At 39.1% G+C, this 25561-nt stretch overlaps 1 protein-coding gene across 1 annotated transcript; it reads right to left on the reverse strand.

Moving 5' to 3' along the window:
* Nucleotides 1–10877: 10877 nt before the first annotated feature.
* gap43 (growth associated protein 43) lies at nucleotides 10878–23558 on the reverse strand. Its single transcript, XM_028574536.1, has 3 exons — nucleotides 23499–23558; nucleotides 15905–16562; nucleotides 10878–11328 (listed from the first exon to the last, which is right to left on the reverse strand). Exons 1-3 carry the CDS (start codon nucleotides 23526–23528, stop codon nucleotides 11249–11251), a joined length of 768 nt encoding a protein of 255 aa, XP_028430337.1. The 5' UTR covers nucleotides 23529–23558; the 3' UTR covers nucleotides 10878–11248.
* Nucleotides 23559–25561: the final 2003 nt, after the last annotated feature.

A 25561-nucleotide genomic window follows, 5' to 3' on the forward strand; every position in this document is an offset into this window, starting at 1 on the left:
AATGCTTGGTTGGGGATTCAGAGCATAAACTTTTGGTCCAACATGCTTTGAAAATGTCTCCTGGTGTCGTGCTCCCATTGATATGGCAGTTTTGTTGCCTCCTATTGGTGGAATATTCAACTGATGATTGGAATAGTTAGGCTGTGCCTCCATTAGCACTGCCGCATTACTGCCTCCTGTTGGTGGATGATTAATTGATGATTGGAATATGTAGGCTGTGCCTCCATTAGCACTGCCACATTACTGCCTCCTGTTGGTGGGTGATTGAATTGATGCTTTGAACTTTGTGGAACAAATTCCATAGCAGAGAGTCTGAAAGAAGATTTACGTTTAGAACTTCTCAGATAAGAATTCATTCCATCTGAATGAGCTCTTGAGCTCTGCACATCAGATGCTCTGTACACATTAACCTTTGCAGTTTGAACAGCAATTTGACTTTGCAATTCCAGCAATTCCTTTTTCTGTCGGATTTGCTCCTCCTGAGCGTCCAGCTCATGTCTTTCTTTAAGGGCAGCTGCCTTTGCAATGAGAGCAGCCCTTTCCACCTCTGCTTTTAGGCATGCAGAGGAAATGGAAGACCTTGAAGACCTTTGACTGTAACGGCCAGTTGATAAGCCTGTTTTATCACCAACATTAGAAATGCTGTCCCCTGGACCAATGTCATCAGTGACCACAGCTGTGGCAGGTGCAGTTTTGAGCACAGTTTTGTTTAGTGCAGCATCATCGTCATCATCATCATCATCATCATTGTCCCTTTTGTCAAGCAACCACATGTCCATGTTTTGTATTATTGCTTTATTGCTGTGCATTTGTGTTTCAACCCATTCATTTTGTTTTGACATTTCATCCTCAGGTAGCTTTTGTTTCAATGATTCATGAAACTGTTCAATTTCCACACAAAGTTTCAAACACATTTCATACTTTGTTTGTACCTCAGACACATTTCCCTTTGAAAGCATCAGTTGCTTAACTTCCTTTGTTAATTTGTGTAGTTTCTTTATCCTGGAATTCCTTTCCTTTTGATTTGATATTATTTTTAATTCCAATGCTTTGGCCGTTAGTTTGACCGATCTTTTACCACATTCATTTTCCGTTTCACTTTGACTGACAGCTGCAGACACATCACTCATTTTGATATTGATTTAGAAGAACTGCTGAAGACTTTATTAAGAATTGTAGCAGGATGTACCTGTATCCCTTTTGTGAGAAGGCCAATCTCTTCCACACAGCGTAACAATTCTTGTTTTGTCCTACCGTGATTCTTCTGCAAAGCTTTTGCGCAGGCTGTATCTGTGTCCAAGTGAGTGGATTCAGCTGGCATGCAATGAATGAAGCGCGGTGCTGTCCTTCCTGCTGCAGATCCAATAGTTCCGTCCTTTGAAGCTGAGTTTTTCAACAAAATGTAGTGGCAATCTGTCCACAAAAAATGCCACTGCAGGGAATTTGAAGCCATTTCCAACTCTTGCTGTTGCAAAAAATGAGGTCCGCCATCGCCGTATAGTTAATTCTTTATTGTAGAAATGTATTTAAAAACACATACAAAAAACTGACGTGCAAGATTAAAAACGAACAGACGAGATCTAAAAACCATCACTATCGCACAGCTGAGGTTGAAAAACTGTGTGGCTTCCCAGACTAGATTCTCCCTCTGGCTCACCTGTGATTCCCTTACTACCCTGGCTAATTAGCACATACACACAGGTGCGCAGGTGACGTAACGATCAAACCATTCACACAAACCTACCACCCACACACACACTATCCATGCACACACACTCATCCAAATTGGCTGCAACAATTAGCACTTTCACTATGATAATAAACAGGGAATGTAGCCGTGTCACAGGTTAGGAAAACATGCCTGTAGCTGCACAGTTTTCTTCTCAAACCCCCACACCAGCTGGTAAAATGTGGGTGAGGAAAGCAAATGAGAAGCGCTCATTTATTCAATGAGCGGCTGAAAGTAGATCTTATTTTTTTTTTATATGCCATAACTGTTTTCATCCAGAGCTGGGCCATAATAACAATACACTTTGGGGGGTACAAGTATAGTATGCTATGAAATGTCTTAGTATTGTATGCCATAGAAATGTGATAACACATGTCATAGTATAATAGTCATAAAAGGTAATAAAAAGTAATAGTATAGTGTGCCATAAAATATCTATCTATTTAAAAATATCATAGTATCATATGTCATAAAAAGTCAGTAAATTATGCTATAAAAATGTCATAGTATACGTGAGCCATTAAAAATGTCATAGTATGATATGTCATACAAAAAAAAGTCATTCTAAAGTGCTGTAGTATAGTATGTCATGAAAGAGTCATTGTATGGTTTGCCATAAAAAGTAATTAAAAAGTAATAGTATAGTAGTTATAAAATGTCACAAAAGATCTCAGACTCTCCACGCTGTCTTCCAACAACATAATGATTCCAAAATCGTTTCAGTGGATCATCAACTCGTAGCAGGGTGAATGGCACTTCTGCATTCGCTTTGCGGCCCTCTATTGGCTATAACCGCACTATGCAAGTTTGCCAGATCGGGTAACGGATCTGTAGTTCCAATGAGACGTAAGAAACTACAATACAGCGGTAATGGACATTTACGCTTCCAGCCTGTAGGGGGACCGAAGAGGAAAAGTGCTTTTGTGTTGCTTTAAAATGCCATTGTATAGTATGCCATTGAAAAAGTCATAGTATATAGTGTGTAATAAAAAATGCCATAAAAACGTGTTCAGAAGGTACGGTTAACATGGAAGATTTGAAACCCAGACCTAGTGACCCTGTGGCCTTCAAAACCTGCACTTTACTGCCGTGGACAACCCCAGCACAGCACCAAGCATTAAACCTCCAGGTTAGAACTGGAACCTTTTCACTCTTTGCTTTGAACACTGTTCTTCAAAATTCAACAGCCCTCGATGGAGATCAAACCCAGATTTCAGACTCTCCAACCTGTCTTCTAACAGTCTAAGCTATTGGATCACAGTCCAACTCAGTTTTTTTTCAAGCTTTTTACTTATTTCTATGTCATAAAAAAAATGTCATTGTAAATTTCATAGTATAGTAAGTCGTAAAAAAGTCATAGTATAGTATGTGATAAAAAATGTCATAAAAATGTCATAAAAATGTCATAGTACAGTATGTGATAAAAATGTCATAAAAAGGTCATAGTATAGTATGCCATTAAAAAATCATCACAAAAGTCATAGTATAGTATGTCATAAACCTTTCATTAAAAAGTCATAGTATAGTATGTCATACAAATGTCATAAAAAGGTTATAGTATAGTATGCCATTGAAAAATCATCATAAAAGCCATAGTATAGTATGTCATAAACATTTCATTAAAAAGTCATAGTATAGTATGTCATACAAATGTCATAAAATATGTCATAGTATAGTATGTGATTAAAAATGTCATAAAAAGTCATACTATAGTTTGTCATAAAAAATGTCATAAAAATTATTATAGTATAGGATGTTTTGATAAAAGTCATAGTATATAATAGTATCATACAAATATCATAAAAAATGTCATGGTATGGTAGGTGATTTAAAATGTCATAAAAAGTCATACTATTGAATGGCATAAAAATGGCATAAAAATGTGTCATGAAAAATGTTATTGAAAATTTCATAATATAGTATGCTGTAAAAAAGTCATAAAAAGTCATAGTATAGTACGTCCTACAAATGTCATAAAAAATGTCATGGTATGGTAGGTGATTAAAAAAGTCATTTGAAAGGCATAGTATAGTATGTCATAAAAGTGTATATCATGAAAAATGTCATTGAAAATGTCGTCGTAGGGCAACATCTAGCTCCCCCACTAAGAGCGTTTGTAGGTAGAGTCCTACAGCGGTGCAGGTTTGAGTCCGACCTGCTGCACTTTGCTGTGTGTCATTCCCCATTTCTCTCCCCCTTTCCTGTCTATTCACTGTCACTACATAATAAAGTAGTATGTTGGAAAGAATGTCATAGTATACTATGTCATAAAAAAAAACATAGTATAGTATACATATTATGACTTTTTCCTGACTTATTTTGACATACTACACTATGACTATTTTTGACGTACTATATGATGACTTTTTTCAACATACTGTACAATTACTTTTTTAATACTTTTTTTCAACATACTATACTATGATTTTTTTCGACACGCTATACGCGCTATTTGACCTACTATGCTATGACTTTTTGATAGGACTTTTGATATGGCTTTTTTCAATATCCTATACAGACATACTGTACAATGCCTTTTTATCACTTTTTTTTAACATTCTATACTACGACTTTTTAATCACTTTTTTGACATACTATATTATTACTTTTTTTTACTTTTTCAACATACTATACTATAACTTTTTATGGCTTTTTTCGACATACTATGCTATGACTTTTGATCCCTTTTTCCGACATACTATTCTATGACTTTTTTTCGACATGCTATACTAAGAGTTTTTTACGACATACTAAAGCTTGACCTTTTCTCGACATACTATACTATGACTTTTTATGAATTTTTTCGACATGCTATACTATGACTAGCATTTTCTCTCCTCAGTTATATTGAAGAATAAATACGTCAAAGTAAGGACTCATAAGCTTAATGTATAGCTCAGTGTGATAAATAAAGGGTAATCTGCCTGAAGGTTGTGTGTTCAAACCCTTTTAAGAGCAATGATCAAGGTCTTAAATTCAAAATAAAGAAGTCAAATATATATAAAAGTCATAGTCAAAAAAGTTATTAAAATGTCATAGAATAGTAAGTCGAAAATCATAAAAGTATGATTATAGTACATCAAAAAAGTCATAAAACATCTGTCTTCACGGTTTTTCAGTGTCTGTCCTCAGTAATGTGGAACAATAAATACAACGTCAAACAAGCTGTTTTCAAATGTTGCAATTAGCTCAGTGTGATAAATACCTGTTGATATGTCTGAAGGTTCAAGGTTGTGTGTTCAAACTCTGGGAGGAGCATTGTATTTTAAGGTCTAAAACCCAATATGAAAAAGTCAAATGATGAGAGTGTCAGATAAGATGGGTCAGTGTGCTATAATGCTTTTTGAAGATTATGGTCTGTTTGTTTTGAGGTTTCACACCCAAAATGAAGAGGTCAAATATGCCAAAACAGTTCTAAGAGTAATTTTGTTTTGGTAGGTTTGTTCTAGGCATAAGGTGCTCATATTGGGTTCAAGCCCTGCTTGTTACCAGCATTGGTACAAACAACTTCATTTAGAGAAGAGTAGTAAAATGAAGTAAATACAGTAACATAATCACAGAAAGAAAAATTTAAAACATGTATTTTATTTATTGTTTAGGAATACATAAACATTTAATTTTTTCTTTGTTTATTGGAATTTTTATGAATGGAAACAATGTTTTTATCTGCATTTCATGGCATGTACAGACTTTTTAACATACTATACTAAGACTTTTTTCGACATACCATACTGACTTTTTTCAACATATGATACTATGACTTTTTTGACACGCTATACTATGATTTTATGACTTTTTTCGACATACTACGCCATGATTTTTCTTTCAACATACTATACTATGATTTTTTTTTCGACATACTATACTTTGACTTTTTTATGCCTTTTTTTGACATAGGCCTACTGTACTATCACTTTTTTTCGACATACTATACTATGACTTTTTTCAACATACTCTACTATGACTTTTGTATAACGTTTTTCAACATGTGATGCTATGAATCAGCCTAAAGATTGAAGGTTGTCTGTTCAAACCCTTTACAGGGCAAGGAATTTTAAGATCTTAGAATCAAAATAAATACGTAACATATATACATAAAAAGTCATAGTATGTTGAAAAAGTTACTAAAATGTCATAGTATAGTAAGTCTATAGCCATCTCTGTCTACAGAGTTTTTCATTTTATGTTCTCAGTGATGTGGCACAATAAATACGTCAAACCACTGCCTTTCAAAGTTTGCTAATAGCTCAGTGTGATGAATACCTGTTGATACGTCTGAAGATTCAAGGTTGTGTGTTCAAACTCTTTGAGAACCATTGTATTTTAAGGTCTAAAACTCAAAATGAAAAAGAAACATATGCTACAAAACAATGATGAGTGTTAGATGAGATGGGTCAGTGTGATATAATGTTGTTTGAGGACACCATTTGCCGAGTTTTTTAATTTACTATACAATAACTTTTTTGACTTTTGTCAATATACTATACGATGACTTTTTTCACATACTATACTAGACCTTTTTTTTTGAACGTGCTATACTATGACTTTTTCGACATGGTATACTATGACTTTTTTCCATATACTGTACTGTTACTTTTTATCCTTTTTCTTGACATACTATTCCATGACTTGTTTTTCGACCTACTATACTATGAATTTTTTTTTCGATATGCTGTACTATCACTTTTTCAACATACTATACTATGACTTTTATTTGATTTTTTTCAACCTGCTATACTCAGATTTTTTTCGACATACTATACTGACTTTTTTATTACTTCTTTGACATGCTATACTATGACTTTTTAATTCTTTTTTTTGACATACTATATTGTGGCGTTTTTAGGTCTTTTTTCGACATACTATACTGACTTTTTTATTACTTCTTTGACATGCTATACTATGACTTTTTAATTCTTTTTTTCAACATACTATATTATGGCGTTTTTAGGTCTTTTTTCAACATACTATACTAGTATGACTTTTATATATTTTTTTCGACTTACTATACTATGACTTTTTAATGACTTTTTTCGACATACTATACTATGACTTTTTTATCAAATTCTTTGACATACTATACTATGAATTCCTTTTCAATAGACTATGCTATGACTTTTTTATGAGTTCCTCGACATACTATACTATGATTTTTTTATGACTTTTTTATGACTTTTTTATAAATTTTTACTATACTATATATACTATACTGTACTATACTATGGCAGTTTTAGGACTTTTTTCGACTATGCTATACTATGAGTATCATTTTTGTCCTCACTTATATTGAAGAATAAATATAATGTCAAAACAATGACTTCCAGCCTTAACGTATAGCTCAGTGTGATAAATAATGGGTGATAGGCCTAAAGATTGAAGCTTGTGTGTTCAAACCCTTTACAGGGCAATGAATTTCAAGGTCTTAAAATCAAAATAAATAAGTCATGTATATATATATATATATAAAAAGTCATAGTATGTCTAAAAAGTTGTTATGATGTCACAGTATAGTAAATCATGAAATGTCTAAAACCCAGCTCTGTCTACAGAGTTTTTCATTTTATGTCCTCAGTGATGTGGGACAATAAATACAACGTCAACCAGTTGCAAACGTTGCAAATAGTTCAGTGTGATAAATACCGGTTGATATGTCTGAAGGCTCAAGACATATCTTATGTTCAAACTCTTTGAGAAACATTGTATTTTAAGGTCTAAAACCCTAAATGAAAATGAAAAATATGCCACAAAACAATGATGAGTGTTAGATGAGATGGGTCAGTGTGATATAATGCTGTTTGAGGACACCATTTGCCGAGTTTTTTAACTTACTATACTATGACTTTTTATGACTTTTGTCATTGTGCTATACTATGACTTTTTCGACATGGTATACTATGACTTTTTTCCGATATACTGCACTATTACTTTTTTTTGACATACTATAGGATGACATTTTTTCCTTTTTTTCGACATGCTATACCATTACTTTTTTATTACATTTTTCAACATGTTATACCATTTTAATGACTTTTTTCAACCTGCTATACTATGACTTTTTTTGACATACTATACTGACTTTTTTATTACTTCTTCGACATGCTTCGACTTTATCAACATGCTATACAATGACTTTTATATGACTTTTTTTTCTTACTATACTGTGACTTTTTTATCAAATTTTTTGACAATATACTATGAATTTTTTTTCAATATACTATGCTATGACTTTTTTATGACTTTTTTCAACATACTATGCTATGATTGTTTTCAACATACTATAATATGACTTGTTATGACTTTTCGAAATACTATTCTATGACTTTTTTATTACTTTTTTCGACATACTATAATATGACTTTTTTTTCGACATACTATACTTTGACTTTTTTATGCCTTTTTTTGACATACTGTACTATCACTTTTTTTGACATACTATACTATGACTTTTTAATCACTTTTTCAACATACTATATTATGGCGTTTTTATCCAACGTATTATACTATGACTTTTTCAACATGGTATACTATGACTTTATTTTGATATACTGTACTATTACTTTTTTCGACATACTATATTATGGCGTTTTAAAGGTATTTTTTCGACATGCTATACTATGAGTCTTTATGACTTTTTTCAACATACTATACTATGACTTTTTAATGACTTCTTCAACATACTATACTATGACTTTTTAATGACTTCTTCAACATACTATACTATGACTTTTTAATCACTTTTTCAACATACTATATTATGGCGTTTTTAGGTGTTTTTTTGACATGCTATACTATGACTCTTTATGACTTTTTTCAACATACTATTCTATGACTTTTTTCAACATACTATACTATGACTTTTTTCAACATGCTTACAATGAGTTTTATATGACATTTTTCATCTTACTATACTATGACATTTTTATGACTTTTTTCGACATACAATATTATGACTTTTTAATGACTTCTTCGACTTACTATACTATGACTTTTTTATGAATTTTTTTTCTACGTGTTATACACTTTTTATAACTTTTTTTGAAATACTATTCTGACTTTTTCCGACATACTATACAATGACTTTTTTATGACTTCTTCGACATACTATAATATGACTTTTTTCGACATACTATACAATTACTTTTTTATGGCCTTTTTTAATTACTTTTTTTAACATACTATACAATTACTTTTTAATGACTTTTTTTTGACATGCTATAATATGACTTTTATATGAATTTTTTCGACTCACTATACTATGACTTTTTATGACTTTTTTCGACATACTATACTATTACTTTTTTTATCAAATTTTTTGACATACAAATTATGAATTCTTTTCCAATATACTATGCTATGACTTTTTTCAACATGCTCTCTGCATCTCTGCTTGTCCTTTTTGCTTCTCTCTCTTCAACATGCTATACTATGACTTCTTTATGTATTCATTTTTAAGATACCATACTATGAATTTTTCCGATATAATATTACTTTTTATCGCATTTTTCAATATATTTTTTATATACTATGACTTTTTTCAACATGCTAAACTGACTTTAACATATTATTCTATGACTTCATCACTTTTTTCGACATACTATACTGTGACTTTATCACTTTTTTTGACATACTATTTTTTTTACTATTAAGATCTGTTGACCTTTTAGGCCTTTATTTGATAGGACAGCTCAGACATGAAACGGGAGAGAAAGGGAGAAGGACATGCAGCAAAGGGCCACAGGTCGGAAGTGAACCGGTGGCCACTGCGGCAGGACTGAGCCTCTGTTCGTGGGGCACACACTCTACCAGGTGTGCAACTTATTTATTCATGAGGCGGCTTCTCTTTACATATTAATATCGACACTTTTTGACTGGCAAGATGGCGGCGAGCGGAAAAACCAACTGCTAAAGTGAGTTTTTCAAAACCTTTCTTTTTAGTATACTCTGTGCACACAAACAATGTTCTCAATGCTCAAGTTCATGTGTAGAGCCCCTGGTGATACTTTGAGCAAAGTTTCATGTTGTGTTGAGCATTCTTAGTGTTTTAAAAATAGCGATTTTAATGCGATCATAGTGCCCCTACCACTCCCATTCAAAAGGCCATTTGACCGAAAACGAAAATACGGTCAATCTTAAAAGTGGCGCTTCCATCCTAATTATGCTTTTAAATGAAAGTTTGACTCGGGTACATTCACAAAAAGACCCTAGGTTGCATGTTGGCGAGAGTTACGTTTTAACTCTCGGGAAGAAAGCCGAATGCCCAAATGGTCAGTCTGGCCCCCAGATATATTCTACCCTCTAAATTAACAGCACGTTTTAACATGGTTTTAAACAAGACTCCACAGTTTATGATGGTAATTGGCACATTTGCTTTATTTTGAAAACAGACATTGAATCCATTTTTATTTTTTTCTCACAAGTTTGAACTCCTTGATAAGGTTGAAACTGGACATTGCACTCACTGAAACATGGGGAAAGTATTTTTTCTTTGCTCATTTGTTTGATTTTTCTTTTTACCTTTTTTTGTGTAACATCAGTGCAAGAATATTTTTTCCAATTCATATAAACTGTCATAACAACACCAAAGACATCAAAAAGAAGCCGCCACACCTCTTAAGTTTTTGTGACTGCGAAAAAGTTCCTCTCAGAGGGAGAGTTCCCATCATGCATATGGTTGGATGGTTCATGCTACTGTTCTCAGGTTTGGTTGGCAGAACAAAAATCGTCATGTAAGAGCCAGTTACACCAATAATATAGCTGACTCCTGTAGTTTATTATATGCTTATGTCATTTACATGACAACAGGTCCTTTACTGAAAATGTGAGTAAACAGGGAGTTTGTAAAAGGGGTGTAAACCAAGCTTGAATGACTCAAGCTGAATAAAGAGAGAGTAATAGTCCTATATTTGTTTTTTGGATTCAGGATAAAGCTGCCCAACTGGAAATGTCACACATTTAATTATACATTCTATTCTTCATCCAATGTGTCAGTATGTTACCTATTTGCTGTGTTCTCAATACAATTGTACTGTGTTGAAAACTAGAGTTGCATTAAACCAGCTTGTTTTTGTGCGTGCATTTGCAGAAGTACAGATTTTATTTGCAAAATGTGTTTAAAGAAAGGGCATTGTAATGCAAATAAAGTATCGTGCATTCACAATGCATTTTACATGTGGAAATATCCCGTTGGGAGCGTTTATTTCACCACTGATTCACTTATAATAGATAGTGACGTTTAATTCCTCCTCCTCATCACCATTATCATCAAGGTAACAATCATTTTTCATAATCACCATCTTATCATTATCATCAACACCACTTCCTCATAGTATTAGCTTGAGCCAAAAAACATAACGCTGGAAACTCCCCCAACATGAGAAAATCATTGCCACACAAAAAATGACAAACAAATAGAAACGGACTGCCTTCACATTAGAAAGGCAAAGAGCAACCTTTTTAGATTTTTGTTTTTGTGTTATTCTTCATACTCTTAATTCTGCTTTCTTTAGGTTAGACATTGCCTTAGTCATCCTTGGACTCGGTGCCCTCCGCCGCTGCATCTGCCGGGGTGGCCTCCCCTGCTTTAGACTCCTCTGCATCATCTGGGTGGACGGAGGGTGAAGGGTAAAGAGAGAAAAAGGCAAAGCGAGAGGAGGAAAATTAGATGTAAGGGTGGAGAGAAGGGGGACATGATAGATTAAAGGTTAGTCGGGAAGAGGAGAGGAGAGAGGAAGAGAGAAAATTAGCCTGTGGATTTGTTTTACATTGTGAGGTTGGAATAATAAAGCTCTATATGGCTCTTCTTAGCTACGGAGTATCAAATATATCACATACAGTATGAGCTGCTACTTTGATGTTTTAAATATTTCACCACAGAAGGTTCTCAGTATAAAAAAGCATACGGTAACATTCAAAAACTATGAAAATGTGGATTAAAAAACACACAGAAGAAACTGTAATTCATGTTGTTCACAACTGTCAACTCTATTAAAACTGAGAGCATGTCAGTCAGAAGATGCAACCTAATGTCTAAAATCCCACATTGGCTCTGTAAATAATAAAGGAAGAGAATGCACCTAATGGACCCATGAAGCATTTGAACGGACATTATAACGCTAACAGCAGTATCTCGGCCTGTCACATCGAATACTGTGTGATGCCCACAGTGTATCTGTAACAACATCCAGTGGTGGCTTACTAAGAGGCGAATACTGCTGAATAATGATCCATGATACATCACTGAGCCATTACTAATCAAGTTTTTGAGTAATATTGCCCTGATGCTTCATATTTTTCTTTATATTATTCCTGTGCTGAAGGCTATTTTGCTGCTAATAAATTATTATTATTATTATTATTATTATTATTATTATTATTATTATTATTATTATTGTATATGTCTATAAAATCAAAAGTAAAAACATTTATTGTCATTCATTATAGAGGCTGCAATTATATTGGGACCTTTATTTTATTGTTTCTGACTAAGCCTATTATTCAAGTGCCCTGAGAGCGGTGATCTCATACCATGATGATCTCATACTCTTTTAATAGAAAGAGGAGACATCAAAGAATGACATCATTGCATTGGAGATTGGGGTGATGGAGTGTGTGAGTGTGTAGGTGTGTGTGTATGTGTGCGTGAGGGCAAGGCAGAGAGAAAGACAGGGGAGTAGGGCAATCATGTCTGTGTTAGTGCTTGCACTAATGTGTGAGTGTGTGACTCAAGACAGCATGATCTTCCAAGTAAGAAATAATTAGATTGTTAGCCATTATGACAGACATGAGAGTGCCTTTCTCTCTAAAGACACTGAGCACATAAAGTTCTGGTATTCTACCATCAGTAGCACCTCAGCTGTCGACCATGGTGACGGTGACGGCAAATAAGAGTTGGACACGGGAAAACATTGATTTTTGTCTTGTTTGGCGATTCTGCCCATTGCTTTCACTGAATTGTTCAGTAAACAATGTAATGAGAGCATGACACGTAGTTTACTGTGGAACTTGTAAATCAAATATGAAGTAGAGCTGAATTTGAGGGAAGCATTAGAATTGGCGTCAATCATGACATGAATGGCATTTTGGATGCACATTATCTGTTTTTCCCCACTTCCATTTACATTTGTAATTTTGTTTGTGGCAAAAAAAAATTGTCTCAATTCAAAGAACAGACAGTTCATATGAAGGGCTGCAAGGCTTTGTCCTGGGTCTGCTTCTTTGTGTTTGTTAGCACTAGTATTGATTAACACTGCAGATGACAACCAACTCTATAGCTGTTGACCCTATTTACTCCCCTTGAAAACTCCCTTGAGATCACATCACTCCTGTTATGAAGTCTCTGCACTGGCTCCCACTTAGTTTTTGGATCAACTTTATGAATGTTATAACTTATAATTATGGACTTTCCCTGAGAACATAATATGACATGATGCAAAGATATCTCCGTGGAAGATCTCTCAGATTAACAGACTGCTGCTCAGCATACCAAAGACATATGTTGAAACAGCTTTCTGTGGTTTTGTATCTGAGTCTGAAAATTGCCTCCCCTTTTTATTCTTGCCATCCTCTAAGCTGTTATTATGTTATTGCCACCATTACTTTGATTTTCTCATTGCTGCGGTTTATGTAATTATAATTTATTATTTTATATTCCTCTTTTTATTGTATTTTTAAATGTATTTCATCATTTTAACTGTTGTTTAAATTGTCTGCACTTTGATCTGTATTTCTTGTATGAAAGGTGCTATATAGATAACGTTTATTATATCGGTATGTGTGAATTTGAGTTTAGATTCTCTGCCCGAGCCCGAGCCCGACCCGAGCGGGCCGTTATTTTCCGCCACCATCCTCGGGCCGGGCCGGGCCGGCCGGCACAAATGATCAAGCATTTGTGTTTTTTTTAATCATTACTTTAGCCTAATTGGGTGGGGAGAAAGCTATGCCATAACCAGAACTATTATCTATTTAGGCCAAAGTAACAAATGTGTCCAAAAAGTTACACAAGTTGAACTACAGTTACAAAATGCAACATGTGTCATGCGCGGAGTCTCCTCCTCTCGCACGCATCACACAGGGGCTGCGGGCTGTATTGTGGAGCTTAAGTGCAACATGGAGCTTGATGATGTAAAGAAAAAAAGAAAAACCTTTGAGCAAGTTTGGAGGAAAGTCGGAGGTATGGAACCATTTTAAACAAGTCGTGGTAAGTGTCAACATATGTGTCGGCTTTGTTGAGTGCATTAAGTGCGGCCGCTGTTCGCCTATGACAGCAAATAAAACGGGGACGTGGATGATGAACAGACACATGAAGCAGGCTCGCCAAGGCAGAAAAGATGATAGTCAGCCTTCAACGTCCTCCTTTGTTACTTCTCCAAGCGTAGGCTCCCCCCGAGGGCGAGGCAAGCGGGCAAGCCCTGACAGAGAAATACGTTGAGTTTTTTACTTTTCTTCATTCAGATCCATTTGCGATCCGTTCCATTCTGAATAAACAAACAGCGCAGTTTACATGCTTCGCTCCTGTTGCATTATTCATTAAGATCATTTTAAACAGATTTTTGCAGTTCAAACAACTCTGAATTGTAGTTGAGAACGTCAGTTATAACGGCCCACGGATTAAAAAAAGTGTCGGGTGGAAATCGGGCTCGGGCTCATAATTCCAATTAATGTGTCGGGCCGGGCCGGGCTTGGACACAACGTGCACGGGCTCGGGCTGGGTCGGGCTTGATTTTTTGGGCCCAAACGAAGCTCTAGTGTGAATATGCAGTGCTATGGCATCATGCTATGACAGTTAACAACTTGGTAAGATGTAACTAAGTGAAGCCAGTGACACAGACTGCCCTAGGTAAAGAATCTGGATCATAACCTCATAAATCATTTAGTCAGATCAGAGTACCTGGCGTCCTTGTGCATGTGACTCCGGCCTGTGCGCTGACAAACCTTAGCCAAGTGACTTAGTTATAAATATTAATTTGCAGTTGGTGAAGCAGATTGTGGCCAGCAGTGGATTCTTAATTAGCAGTTCTTTGTCAAGTTGTGTTTGTTTGTGACAGGCATCCCCGGTGCGGATCGTGACCAGTAGGGATCATTAATCATTCATTGAAATCAGAGCACCTGTTATCCCCGCTCTGCTCCATGCAGGACAGCCATCCCATTGAGGTGGTAACTATGACAACAGGGAGACAGTGCGGCCTAGGTGACCTAGTTTCCATGTAGTTCTCCAGTGGGTGTGTGTGTGTGAGTTTCCTACCTCACACCCCCACCTACTCCAGAGTGAGCATGCTCCATTAACTACCTGTCTGACCCAGTCTGAGAGTCCTTGGACCAGAAATATGAGATCATGTCAAGATTTTGTTATATCAACGTTATAATGTAATTTCATGGCTTTCCAGGCTCTTCTCTAGTATACGTTTCCACCATAATTGGAAGTCAAATGTTTTTTTTTTTATTTCAAATCTATTAACTGGAGTTGGATATTATCAATATTTTTGACCTGATGCAATGTGTAAAGAGGATTTAATGTGTTTATTTGTGATTTAATTAGAAAAATGACTGTAGCAGCCACGTCAATATGTTGGTCTTGGTTGATGGTTGATGAACCTTTATGACTCACAAAAAAATGATGCTTTTTAATTAGGCAAATAATAAAACCTGCTTCTTAAAAATAAACTAGCATAACACATAACACAAGCCCATTTTACAACATTGTTCCTGACCAGCGCTTAATCATTTCCAACACATTTCTATCCCAATCTCCGCCTCATCTGTATGGAGTTTCCATCTTGCAGAGGCTGAGATACAAGACTGTCTAATCTAATATTGAGCTGTGTTTCTGTGTTAACCAGTGAAAGGTGGAGCACTGCCAAAGATCTTTAAATCCCAAAGACTCAAGAAGCAGTTAATTCCTGCGGTGGCTGCCAAGAAGACGACGGGAAGGTGGAGCCTACCTATTCCCCGTTATTAGTTTTTTACAGAAAGTAATTGCTTTTTGATTGGCGATTGTGTCTGGAAATATTTTTGTCTTTGAACTCAGTGCCCTCGCAAACGTGCACACCTAAGTAAACCTTCTTGTTGGTTTTATCCAAGTGGGATTTGCTTTATTTGGCATGTGCTTGTGTGCATGTAATGGGTTTTTAAATGAATCATACTGTAATGAATTGAAGTTAAAAGCTTTAGTATAGTTACCTTGTTTTTCTTTTGTTTGGTTAGGCTCCTCCTTCTCTGCTTCAGCTGCCGGGCTGACAGCAGCAGGCACATCGGCTTGTCTGGGCTCCTCCTTTTTCTCTTCACTCTCCTCCTCCTTCTTCTCCTCAGCTGTGGCTGTGGTAGGACTCTTGGCTGCCGCCGCTGGGGCCTCCACCTCTTTGGGCTTCTCCTCGGCTTTCTCCTCCACCTTTGGCTCCTCTTTCTGGGGCTCAGAGGGTGCTGTGGTGGCTGTAGGAGAGGCAGCAGCTGCCGGTGCTGCAGCTACAGGAGATGTCGCTGCACCTACTGGAGAGGCAGCAGCAGCTGCTGGAGAGTTAGCTGGCTTGTCTGCCACTGGGCTTTTGGCTTGGCTCGTCTCCTCCTCCTTCTTGGCCTCCTCCCCTGCAGCTTCTTCCTCCTTTGCGGGTGCCTCCTCTCCCTCTGCTTTCTTTGCCTCCTCTCCTCCCTCTGTCGCCTCTTCTGCAGCAGCAGGACTGTCTCCCTCCTTCTCTTCCTCTCCGTCTTTCATCTTTTTCCGAGTTATGTGTCCACGGAAGCTGGCCTGTATTTTGGTGGCAGCCTTGTGGGCCTTGTCCTCGGGTTTGTTGGTGGTGCCATCCTGTTCAATCTTCTGGTCCGCTTCCTCATTCTTCTCCACCTGGTAGCCAAGAGAAAATATAGCAAGTTAAACTCTACTGTAAGCCATCAAGTAGGTCCACTGGAAACCAGCAAGGGAATGTACTGGTTGCAATGCTACACACTTGCAAAGAATCCCTCTACTGTGGGGGTATTTAGCTTGAGGTTGCTGATTCCAAAATATCATGCTGGCAAAGAAAGGCACAATATGGCATGAGTTGAAAGGTCAGAAGTCAGAAAAAGACAAAGATATATGCTATGAGAGATTATTTATTAGTTAACTTATGAATTAAGGTATTTATAGCCATTGCTGGAGAATTTTAGAGTGGGAAAAGTTGGGTCAGGGTTTCAGGACTGGTTTAAAATTGAGTACAAGTGTAGGATTTGATGAGGAAAAGGGTTAGGAATAGGGCAGTACACAATGTAATATTGAAAGGGGTTCCATGATATTACCTTCTGTAACTGGATCCATAGCTGTCCATCAAATAGTGGGTTGTGCTATAGAGTCATATAAATCTAATAAAAAGAAATCAAATCAAATAAAGGAATGAATGATGAGCACTGAAAGTGGCAAACAAAATGAATCAGTACATTCAAAATGAATAGGCAAACAAATCAAGGTAAAATATTATCTATAGCCAAAGATTAACCAATCAAAAGCTTTAAATGTGCACCTTAAATGAATGTGAATAAGCAACATGAAGCAAAACAAACTGTCAAAGAGCATGCAGGCAGTGCAGCATCAGTTAGCCAAATGATAAAGATGTTTAAAACTGCAGAATCTGTGTTTGTGTCCTTCCAGGTATCAAGTCTGTCAGGATCCAGTGATCCATTTGATTTACCGAATTTTATCATTTAATGTGCTGGAAAGAAGAGATTTAGTGGCATTGTGAATCATGAGAATACCAAATGTGTCTGTGGGTCGATTGTCACCACATAATAAATTGGATACACTGGGATTTGGGGCACAACAAATTACACAAGGCATTTATTGTGGTTATTCAATCCAGGCATGAAGTTGATATTGTCCTCTTGATAATGGAGCTGAAATGGCTTTAGTGAATAATTACACTTAAATGTAGAACCTCTCCATGGCATTCATTAATTTCCCCTGGATTCACTGCTAATGATATCTTCAAAATTGTAACCAGAAAAATGCAAGCATTCAAAATTGAGGCTTTTTCTCCAAAATAATGAGCCAATCTGCTATTCTCTAGGTACAGTAGCTTTCGTCTTTCGGTAGCCTCTCTGGCTGCTAGGGAACGAGCTGCCTGCTAGAATCTCCTCAGCATTCACTGCCATACCCCTCCCAACCATCAAAGGTTACCTTGACAACCAGAGTGCTAACTCATCACGGCACTATCTGCTGGTTGGTGCTATGAAAGACTATATGTCACCCTGATTGGCAGTGCTCCTGACCCCTCAGGGGAGCGGGCCAATGGGAACTTGTAAATCAGGCGGAGCAATCAGCATGGATAAGGAGGGGTTGTGTGTGATGTGGGAGGGTGCGGTGCGGGGCCGGTTGGGGGGCCAAAAGGGTTATATGTATCAATGCTGGCGGTCTATGTCACTGAGCAGTAGCATCGTCTTTAAGGTCAGTGAATTTGAGTGGAAATGGTTTTCAAGATGAGACTCAGTAGCTACATCCATCAGCCTATTTCCTGATACCTACTGTCTCTAATAGTGTCATTATATTGGATACGAGGTTTGACTTGGACAGCTGCCTGGGTGAGAAATCACATCTGTGTGACATGATTTAAGAGCCAGAGGCCCTAAACCAACATGTCTTCTTCAGGGTCAGTGTGTCAGTCCAATATTGGAGCAGAGAGGCCAAGGTGCAGCTGTGTTGGTATATTCACCTCCTCCTCCACCTTTATTCACATGCCATCCCCAGGGTTCAGGGTGTAAATCCTGCCTTGGGCCCTTCCTGCAATTCTTCATATACACCATCTTCCTGAAGCAATTTTGTGCAATGTATTATTAAAAAAAACAGCCTGATACTGCTGGCTGTGAAAGGGATAGTAGAATTGCAGGGGTTTCACACTGCTTCTCAAATATAGGGATTTTTGTGGAAATGTGAAAATTAACTTCAGCAAATGTCCTGCTATTAGAACAGATTGCCAACGAGACAGACAAAGTACCAGTGGCACACCCTATGCTTTTAATAAGATGCAGGTCTCCGGTGACTTATTGGGCTTTTACTATGTCTGATCTCATGGGTGCTTACAATTGCCAAAAAGTTGACCCAAGCACTTAACTCTAAATATAATTACTTACTGGCTGCATACAGTGAGTCAGACAGAGAGACAAAGCGATGGATGAGGGTGTGAGGGAATATGGGGGTATGACATCATTGTTGGAATGGAGGGTATGTCATTCACTTTAGACATCTGGGTGCGTTTGGGTGCAAATGTAATAAAATACCATCAGAGTGCCAGGTGATCTCATATCGGTGTGTGAAGATGAAGAAGAAAGATCACCATCATGGTTTGACCACAAAATTATAGCATCATCATTTGAATTATTGATATGTGTCTGTGCCCTCAAAAGTGCTGCACTGTGATTTTCTGACTGCTGTTGTCTATTTTCATGGACCATAAGATTCAGCACTGAGCTACTTTGACCTGTCATATCAAACGTATTATGCTGTCATATACAATGTACCAGTGGTTAACGACTGAGATAGTGGCTAAATTCAAATCTTGAATTATGTCAATGGAAACATTACTGCTTCACTGCTAACTGAACCCTGGTCGCGTACCCTCCTGCAGGCGCTATTCCACTCAGTGTCTGTGCAGCACACATTTTCATTCATAAATACAGCAGCACCTCCCAAAGGTAAAGCACACCACAAGGTACACTCCCTTTAAATCTTCACACCGAGACTGCATGACCGTTTAAACTCTTCGTTGATAAATTTGCAGTGAAGCAACATATTTGCATTATCAGGTTAATCAAATTACTTATTACAATTAGTCCGCAGTGTTTCCTCTTTGAACATGGTCTTTCAGGTTGCCATAGATACTCTACCTTACCCATTTTAAACTGATATCATTAGCCAGCAAAAAAAAATGTTTTCTTGCATGGTTGTGAAACATATTATGCAATCCTGCTATTATAACAGCTAAAGGATAATCTAGCAACATTAAAAGCTTGCTGGAGGACACTTTGCCATGTGTAGGTGACAAATGATGAGTGCATCTTCATGTTCAGAATTTAAATGTACAATAGCCTAAGCACATAGCCTCTGTCTTTTCTGTCTGTAAAGTAATAAATGGCAATGCTAAAATGTGTTCAGTATACTAGCCGACAGCTGGATGTGTCAATTATAGGTTTTCCTATCAGCTGCAGTATATGCTCTCTCCCTGTCTGTCTCTGTCCTTGAGTGGGCACCCGCTGTCGTGAGAACCACACCCGAGAATCAATGGCTTTACCGACAGGACCATAACCACACACACACACACACACACACACACACACACACACACACACACATCCCCCCCCAATGGACACACACACACACACACACACACACACACACACACACATCCCCCAATAGTGAGACACAGTAACAATCCACCACCTTCACACTGCCTCATTGCCAGTGTCATTAGGGACTTGTTTCATGATGGGGGGGTTATGATGGTTGATTACCACAGAACCACAGCTCTCGCTAATGCACACACTAGACGCGCATATAATAAGTTTTGTTTTTTTATTCTGATCCATTCAATTGGGAGACTTCCTTTTCACCTCGCTGCTCCGCCCAGCCTTGGATCGAATGCCGCTAGCAAGAGGGGAGAGAAATATTAAAAGGTAATATTTGAATTTATAATTGTGGAGCTTTGCAGAGGCCATTTTATCACAAACCCAACAGGTGCAGCTGCTGAATTTATTTGATCCAAGTCACTTTATTGTGTAATTATTGAAGATGTATGTATATTAAACCAGATATTGTAAGTAATATAATATATGGTACCTTAGCTAATTTAAATAAAATAGAAAAACTCCCTAAACATTTGTCATATTACCACAGTTCCGAGGCAGGCAGCGAGATATTAGCCACCCTGCTGGTGGCACACATACTTCCTGCAATGGCACCTCTCTCCTGAAAATCCCAGCATGATTTCAATGGCTGTCTGCTTTTCTGCAGGAACTATCCAGACACCAAAGAGCCAATACAAAGCTGCTGTCTACAACTGCTGGATATCTCCCGCTCCTTCTTTCTCTTTCTCTTTCTGTCGTCTTTCACTCTCTAACTCACTAAGCAAAGTGCTACCCACTCATTCTCTCTCACACACACACACACACACACACACAAATGTGCACACACATATACAGACACAGCGGAGCACCACACCCTTTTAGCCAGCTATCTCCTGCAGATGAGGAGAGGGGGGCTCAGGTGGTGACTGCCACAGCCGCCGCTCGCTATCTCTCTCTCCCTCTCTCTCTCCCTCTCTCATCCTTTGACGATGAATTGATGAGCGATGTTAAAGGATGCACTGTTTCTTTTACAACGGCCCTGGAAAAGAGGCTCTGCAGCAACTAATAAGCGGCCATATACCAGCGTCATTACATCCTCTGGAGCAGCCTTTAATTCAATTACACCGACTCTGCCTGAACAAAGGCTCGGCAATCGCCGCTGGGGATGAGGATGGGGAGAGGGGCAGTGGGGCTGAGGAGAGGGGCAAGTGGAAGTGGAGAGGAGCTGAAGGAAAGGGGCTAGGGGTGGGCTGGAGGAATATGGAAATATGGGCTGTGGCTGGTGCTTTGGCTAAAGCCAGGCTCAGGGGAAAGGGGCTTTGAGTGCATGGCAGAGTGACTGTATGAGAGGAGACAATCATCTTTAAGGTAGCTGACTGGGTCTTGATTTTGGTCTAGATTGATTGAGGCTCAAGCCCTCAAGTGAGGGCAGGACAGGTATCGTCCTGGTACTAGGAGGATAACTAGGGATGGAGTTTGGACATAGTATAGCACATATGGGTGGGATTTTAAGTACAGGTTTATGGGGGGAAATGGCAGCTTTGAGTAGGCCTGGTGATGGAGGAAGACCTGAGTTCAAGATGGACCTGGAACAACTTGATCCTTGATCCTAAGGCTAGGGCAATTTCAAGGGTGGTGAATGTTGCTTCAAAACTGCATGAAACTAAATATAAAACTAGGGGCTGGGGCTACTGAGGAGACTTAAATGAAGTGCTAATAGCCACTCTCATGGTGAAGATGTTGCAACAGCACTTAACACTCCACAGTGGCAGGATCCACAGCAATACTGCCATGTTTAAAGCAGCAAACCATGCTCTTTGCTCATCCATCCATGAAGACCACAGAGTATGTCTGGATTAATTTATGCCTCTGCTCCTCAAAAACAGGAGGCAGGAGAATAAGTGCTTGTAGGCCGGGTGGTTTTCTTTCCCTTGTGCTGAGACACGAACGGTCGAGGCAGCGACACTGGGATGAGCCGGTGCCTCACCCACATGGCTGCAGTGTGCAGCACGCCGGCTTCCTTTCTTTTGATCTTTCTCACCTTTGCGCCTGCTCACCTCCTCCAACCCTCATCCCTCACTCTGTCGCTACCACATTTCCTGCTGGTTGTAGTCACCATCCAGTTTCGTTCCCTATTTGCTGCATGCATGCCTGCCTCTTCCTACCTTCCCCCATACCTTGCAACCTCTCTCCCTGTCTCAATCCTTTTTTTCCCCCACCGCTATTCCTCTGCCAACCAAGTTCCCTTCGCTCTCTACCTCATCTTGCATCTTTTTCCACCCTCTATCTACCTGAATGTGCACCAGCTACACTCCCCACCGCTCATTCTCTCCCTGCCTGCATGTCGCTCTGCATCCTACTCTTCCTGCATGTCTTTCAACTGGCAAGACTTGCTTCCTTTCTCTCTCTCTCTCCTCCCTGCCAGAGCTAATATGACTCATACCGGGTAAGATTTAAGAAGCAATCAAGTGGCATGGGAATCCAGTGCGTTATGAGTCCGATAAAATCACAATCAGTTTGAGATAGCAGCAGGAAACCGGCCCTGATCAGGCACAAAACCACCCTGATAGCTGCTGAAATTAAGCACAGGAGTGCCACCTTTTTCTCCACTGTCAAGACCCACCCGCTTCCATGCAACACCTTTTTTCTTTTATTATTCTCTGCCACTGAGAATAGCCATGGGTTATTATAAACTACCCAACACCAGCCTTTTACACCCTTTAAATAAGTGCACACTTCATATAACCCTCAATTGACAGCATCCACTTATAAAGCTGGAGGGCTTTGATAATCCATTTAGACTCATTTATTCCCATTGTATTCCCCGGGGGCCACTGACATGATGGTGCTGCTCACTCAGTCTGTACCCCACCCTTTTTTTCTTCTCTGTGGAAATCTACTTTCCTGTGTCACCCATTTCTGCTGAAGATAACAGAAGTACAAAAGACACTAAAACCCGTGTTTAAGACATCAATTAAAAGCACATACTGTAGGTTGGTCTAATTAATGAATCATCATTAACAATGGTGGATTAGAGGAGTTCAGTAGAGCCCCTAAACAAATGAGGGAGACTTTCAGAGACAATACAGAATCTATCAAGTGCCTTTCAATAATCTTTTACTTTTTTCAAGTGCATGATCAATAAGAGGGAATGCCGGACTGCCCAAGATCGAGTTACAGTCGCGTGCCTCTCTCTGCAAGTACAGTGTGAGGTCTAAGAGGCATTGTGGTGACATCCATTCATGCGGGATAATCACATTAACTAGGCGTGTCTGGGCTCTGTGGATAGACTTCTACAAAGACAAGTCAGGCCCAGAGTCAAAGCAAATTACACCACCAATTTTCTCTAATCTCTCCTCAAGCACCTTGATCTGACTACAATCCAACAGTCACAAAGTTCAGAGTTGAGATATATCATTTTGTCATTATGAAAGAGCTGAAAATATTGATAAAGCAAATCAGAGCAGTTTACCGGTTTGGTTCTTCTTATGCAGCACAGCATAGTTGTAGTTGTATCCTCCCTTTTTTGTTCTCTGCTTCTTTCTTCCCTTTTTTCTCCCTTTCACTTCTTCTCTCTCCCTCTCTCTCTCTCTCTCTCTCTCTCTCTCTCTCTCTCTCTCTCTCGTGTGCTCTCTCTCTCGCTTTCGTGCGCACACACTCTCTCTCTCTCTCTGGCTGTATCAACAGCTAAGCCACCCAGTGCATTTACTCATCCTAGTTTGCACACACGCTCTTCAGTCGGTCTGGCTGGGCGCACCTCTCTCTCTCTCTCTCTTACTCGCTGCCTGACAATAACTACAAGCCCACCCTTTAAACCCCTCCCTTCCCCTCTCTCCCTCCATCCCTCTCTCCTCCCCTCTTACCTTCACACTATCCCCCTCCTCCTTCTCTTTCTCCTTCTCCTCCTCTTTTTGCTCATAGTGATGAACCCCCCCACCTCTTCTAGATCAGCACTCCTCTCGTCTACATCTTCTCACCCTCCTCCTCTTCCCTTTTAGCCTGGCTCCAGCAAAAGCTGCGGCCCCACCCTAAAAAGACTTGCTTAATGACTGACTGGATACCTCCAATTTTTGCTCAGATAGATTTTTTTTTTTTAATTGTGCTGTATTTTTGTTATACCCCTATGTTTTATCACCCATCATCCACACATTATAAGGAGGTGTCTTTTTATTAAAAAAGAGAAGCTCCCAAATGGAAGTCGCCTCGTCTGATTGCTCAGGCTCTCTCTCAGACTGTGTGTTATACATTCTCTGGATCTCTGATCAGTGATGAGCCTGTGAGCTCTGCGTCCAAATTGCTACGGCGATGCCAAAAGCACGTTTTCTGGCACAGCCAGGAGCATCTCTTGCCAGGAGAGACGTGTGAAAGATAGCAGTGATGATCGCAAGGCGCATGCACACACACACACACACACACACACACACACACACACACACACACACACACTATGCTCTTAGGACACGTCACCCACACCACAAACCCACCCACCCCCCATACCCAGCGCGCTCTGTTCTCATGGAAACACCAGCAGATAGACTAGAAGAGCAGAGGAGGAGGAGTGTGTGAGAGAGAGATGGAGGGAGAGAAAGGGATGAAGGTAGGAGGAGGAGGCAAGTGGGCCGGGTGTGGCAGACAAGGCAAACGAGGCAAACTGCCTCTCATTCCCTCTCCCTCCCCCTTTTTTCTCCCTCTGTGCCCACATTTGCACAGTGTGGTTTAATGAGAGGGCACAACGCATGCATTATCCCCACAACTACAATTATAACCATTACCGTACAGTGAGGCGCGCATGCTCATGCTCATGCAAACACCCACACTCTGTATTTGTCTTTTTAATATTACACACACACACACACACACACATGTGCACACACACACTGTAGTGTCAGAAAAGTCCCCACCCCCGCTCTGACACCGGCGAGCACCAGCAGATGCTACAGACACAATAAGGATGGAGGGAGGGAGGGATGGAGAACAGGAGGATAGACAGAGAGAGGGATGGACGGAATGGAGAGGAGGAGAAAGAGTCCTGAGGGGTTGTGCTCTGCTATTCTTCTCTTTTACAGGATTATTCCACATCCAGTTCAGTGAGGGGGAAATCATTAACCTGCACTGCTGAGCCACAGCCTTACCGGTGGTCGCTGCTGCCACACAGGGAAATCTAGCACCATTACTTGGCTGCACTACATCATCACTATGTGTCATCATGTTCGGTAGCAGTCCGGATGACACAGACGCTGTAATAATGTAGATTTCTGCTGAGTATGCATGGTCTTTCTCGGCACTGCCCTGCTTTACTTTTATACAGCTATGCACATTCACACAGCTGCCAGTTCACAGTCCCCTACTGGGTCACTTCACTGAAATAACTAGGAGATAAGTGTCTTGCTCAAGGGAACAGACTGACTTTTTACAAAGTTGTCTGAGATCCCATTTCTCAGCTTCAAATTTACAAACCGGTGATTAAAGGAACAGTCTGAATAAATGAGTGGAAAACATAATGATGAGTGTGAACATGTTGTGAATCATCTGCTA

The sequence above is a fragment of the Perca flavescens genome, chromosome 3, assembly GCF_004354835.1.
Source record: "Perca flavescens isolate YP-PL-M2 chromosome 3, PFLA_1.0, whole genome shotgun sequence".
Lineage (NCBI taxonomy): Eukaryota > Metazoa > Chordata > Actinopteri > Perciformes > Percidae > Perca > Perca flavescens.

What these genes read in the sequence shown, in the direction of transcription:
- gap43 (XM_028574536.1), bottom strand. Translation starts at nt 23,528, where the DNA reads ATGCTGTGCTGCATAAGAAGAACCAAACCG. An exon ending in GCATAAGAAGAACCAAACCG is followed by an intron (nt 16,563 to 23,498) that starts GTAAACTGCTCT and finishes CTTGGCTACCAG; the next exon opens with GTGGAGAAGAATGAGGAAGC. An exon ending in CCAAACAAAAGAAAAACAAG is followed by an intron (nt 11,329 to 15,904) that starts GTAACTATACTA and finishes CCGTCCACCCAG; the next exon opens with ATGATGCAGAGGAGTCTAAA.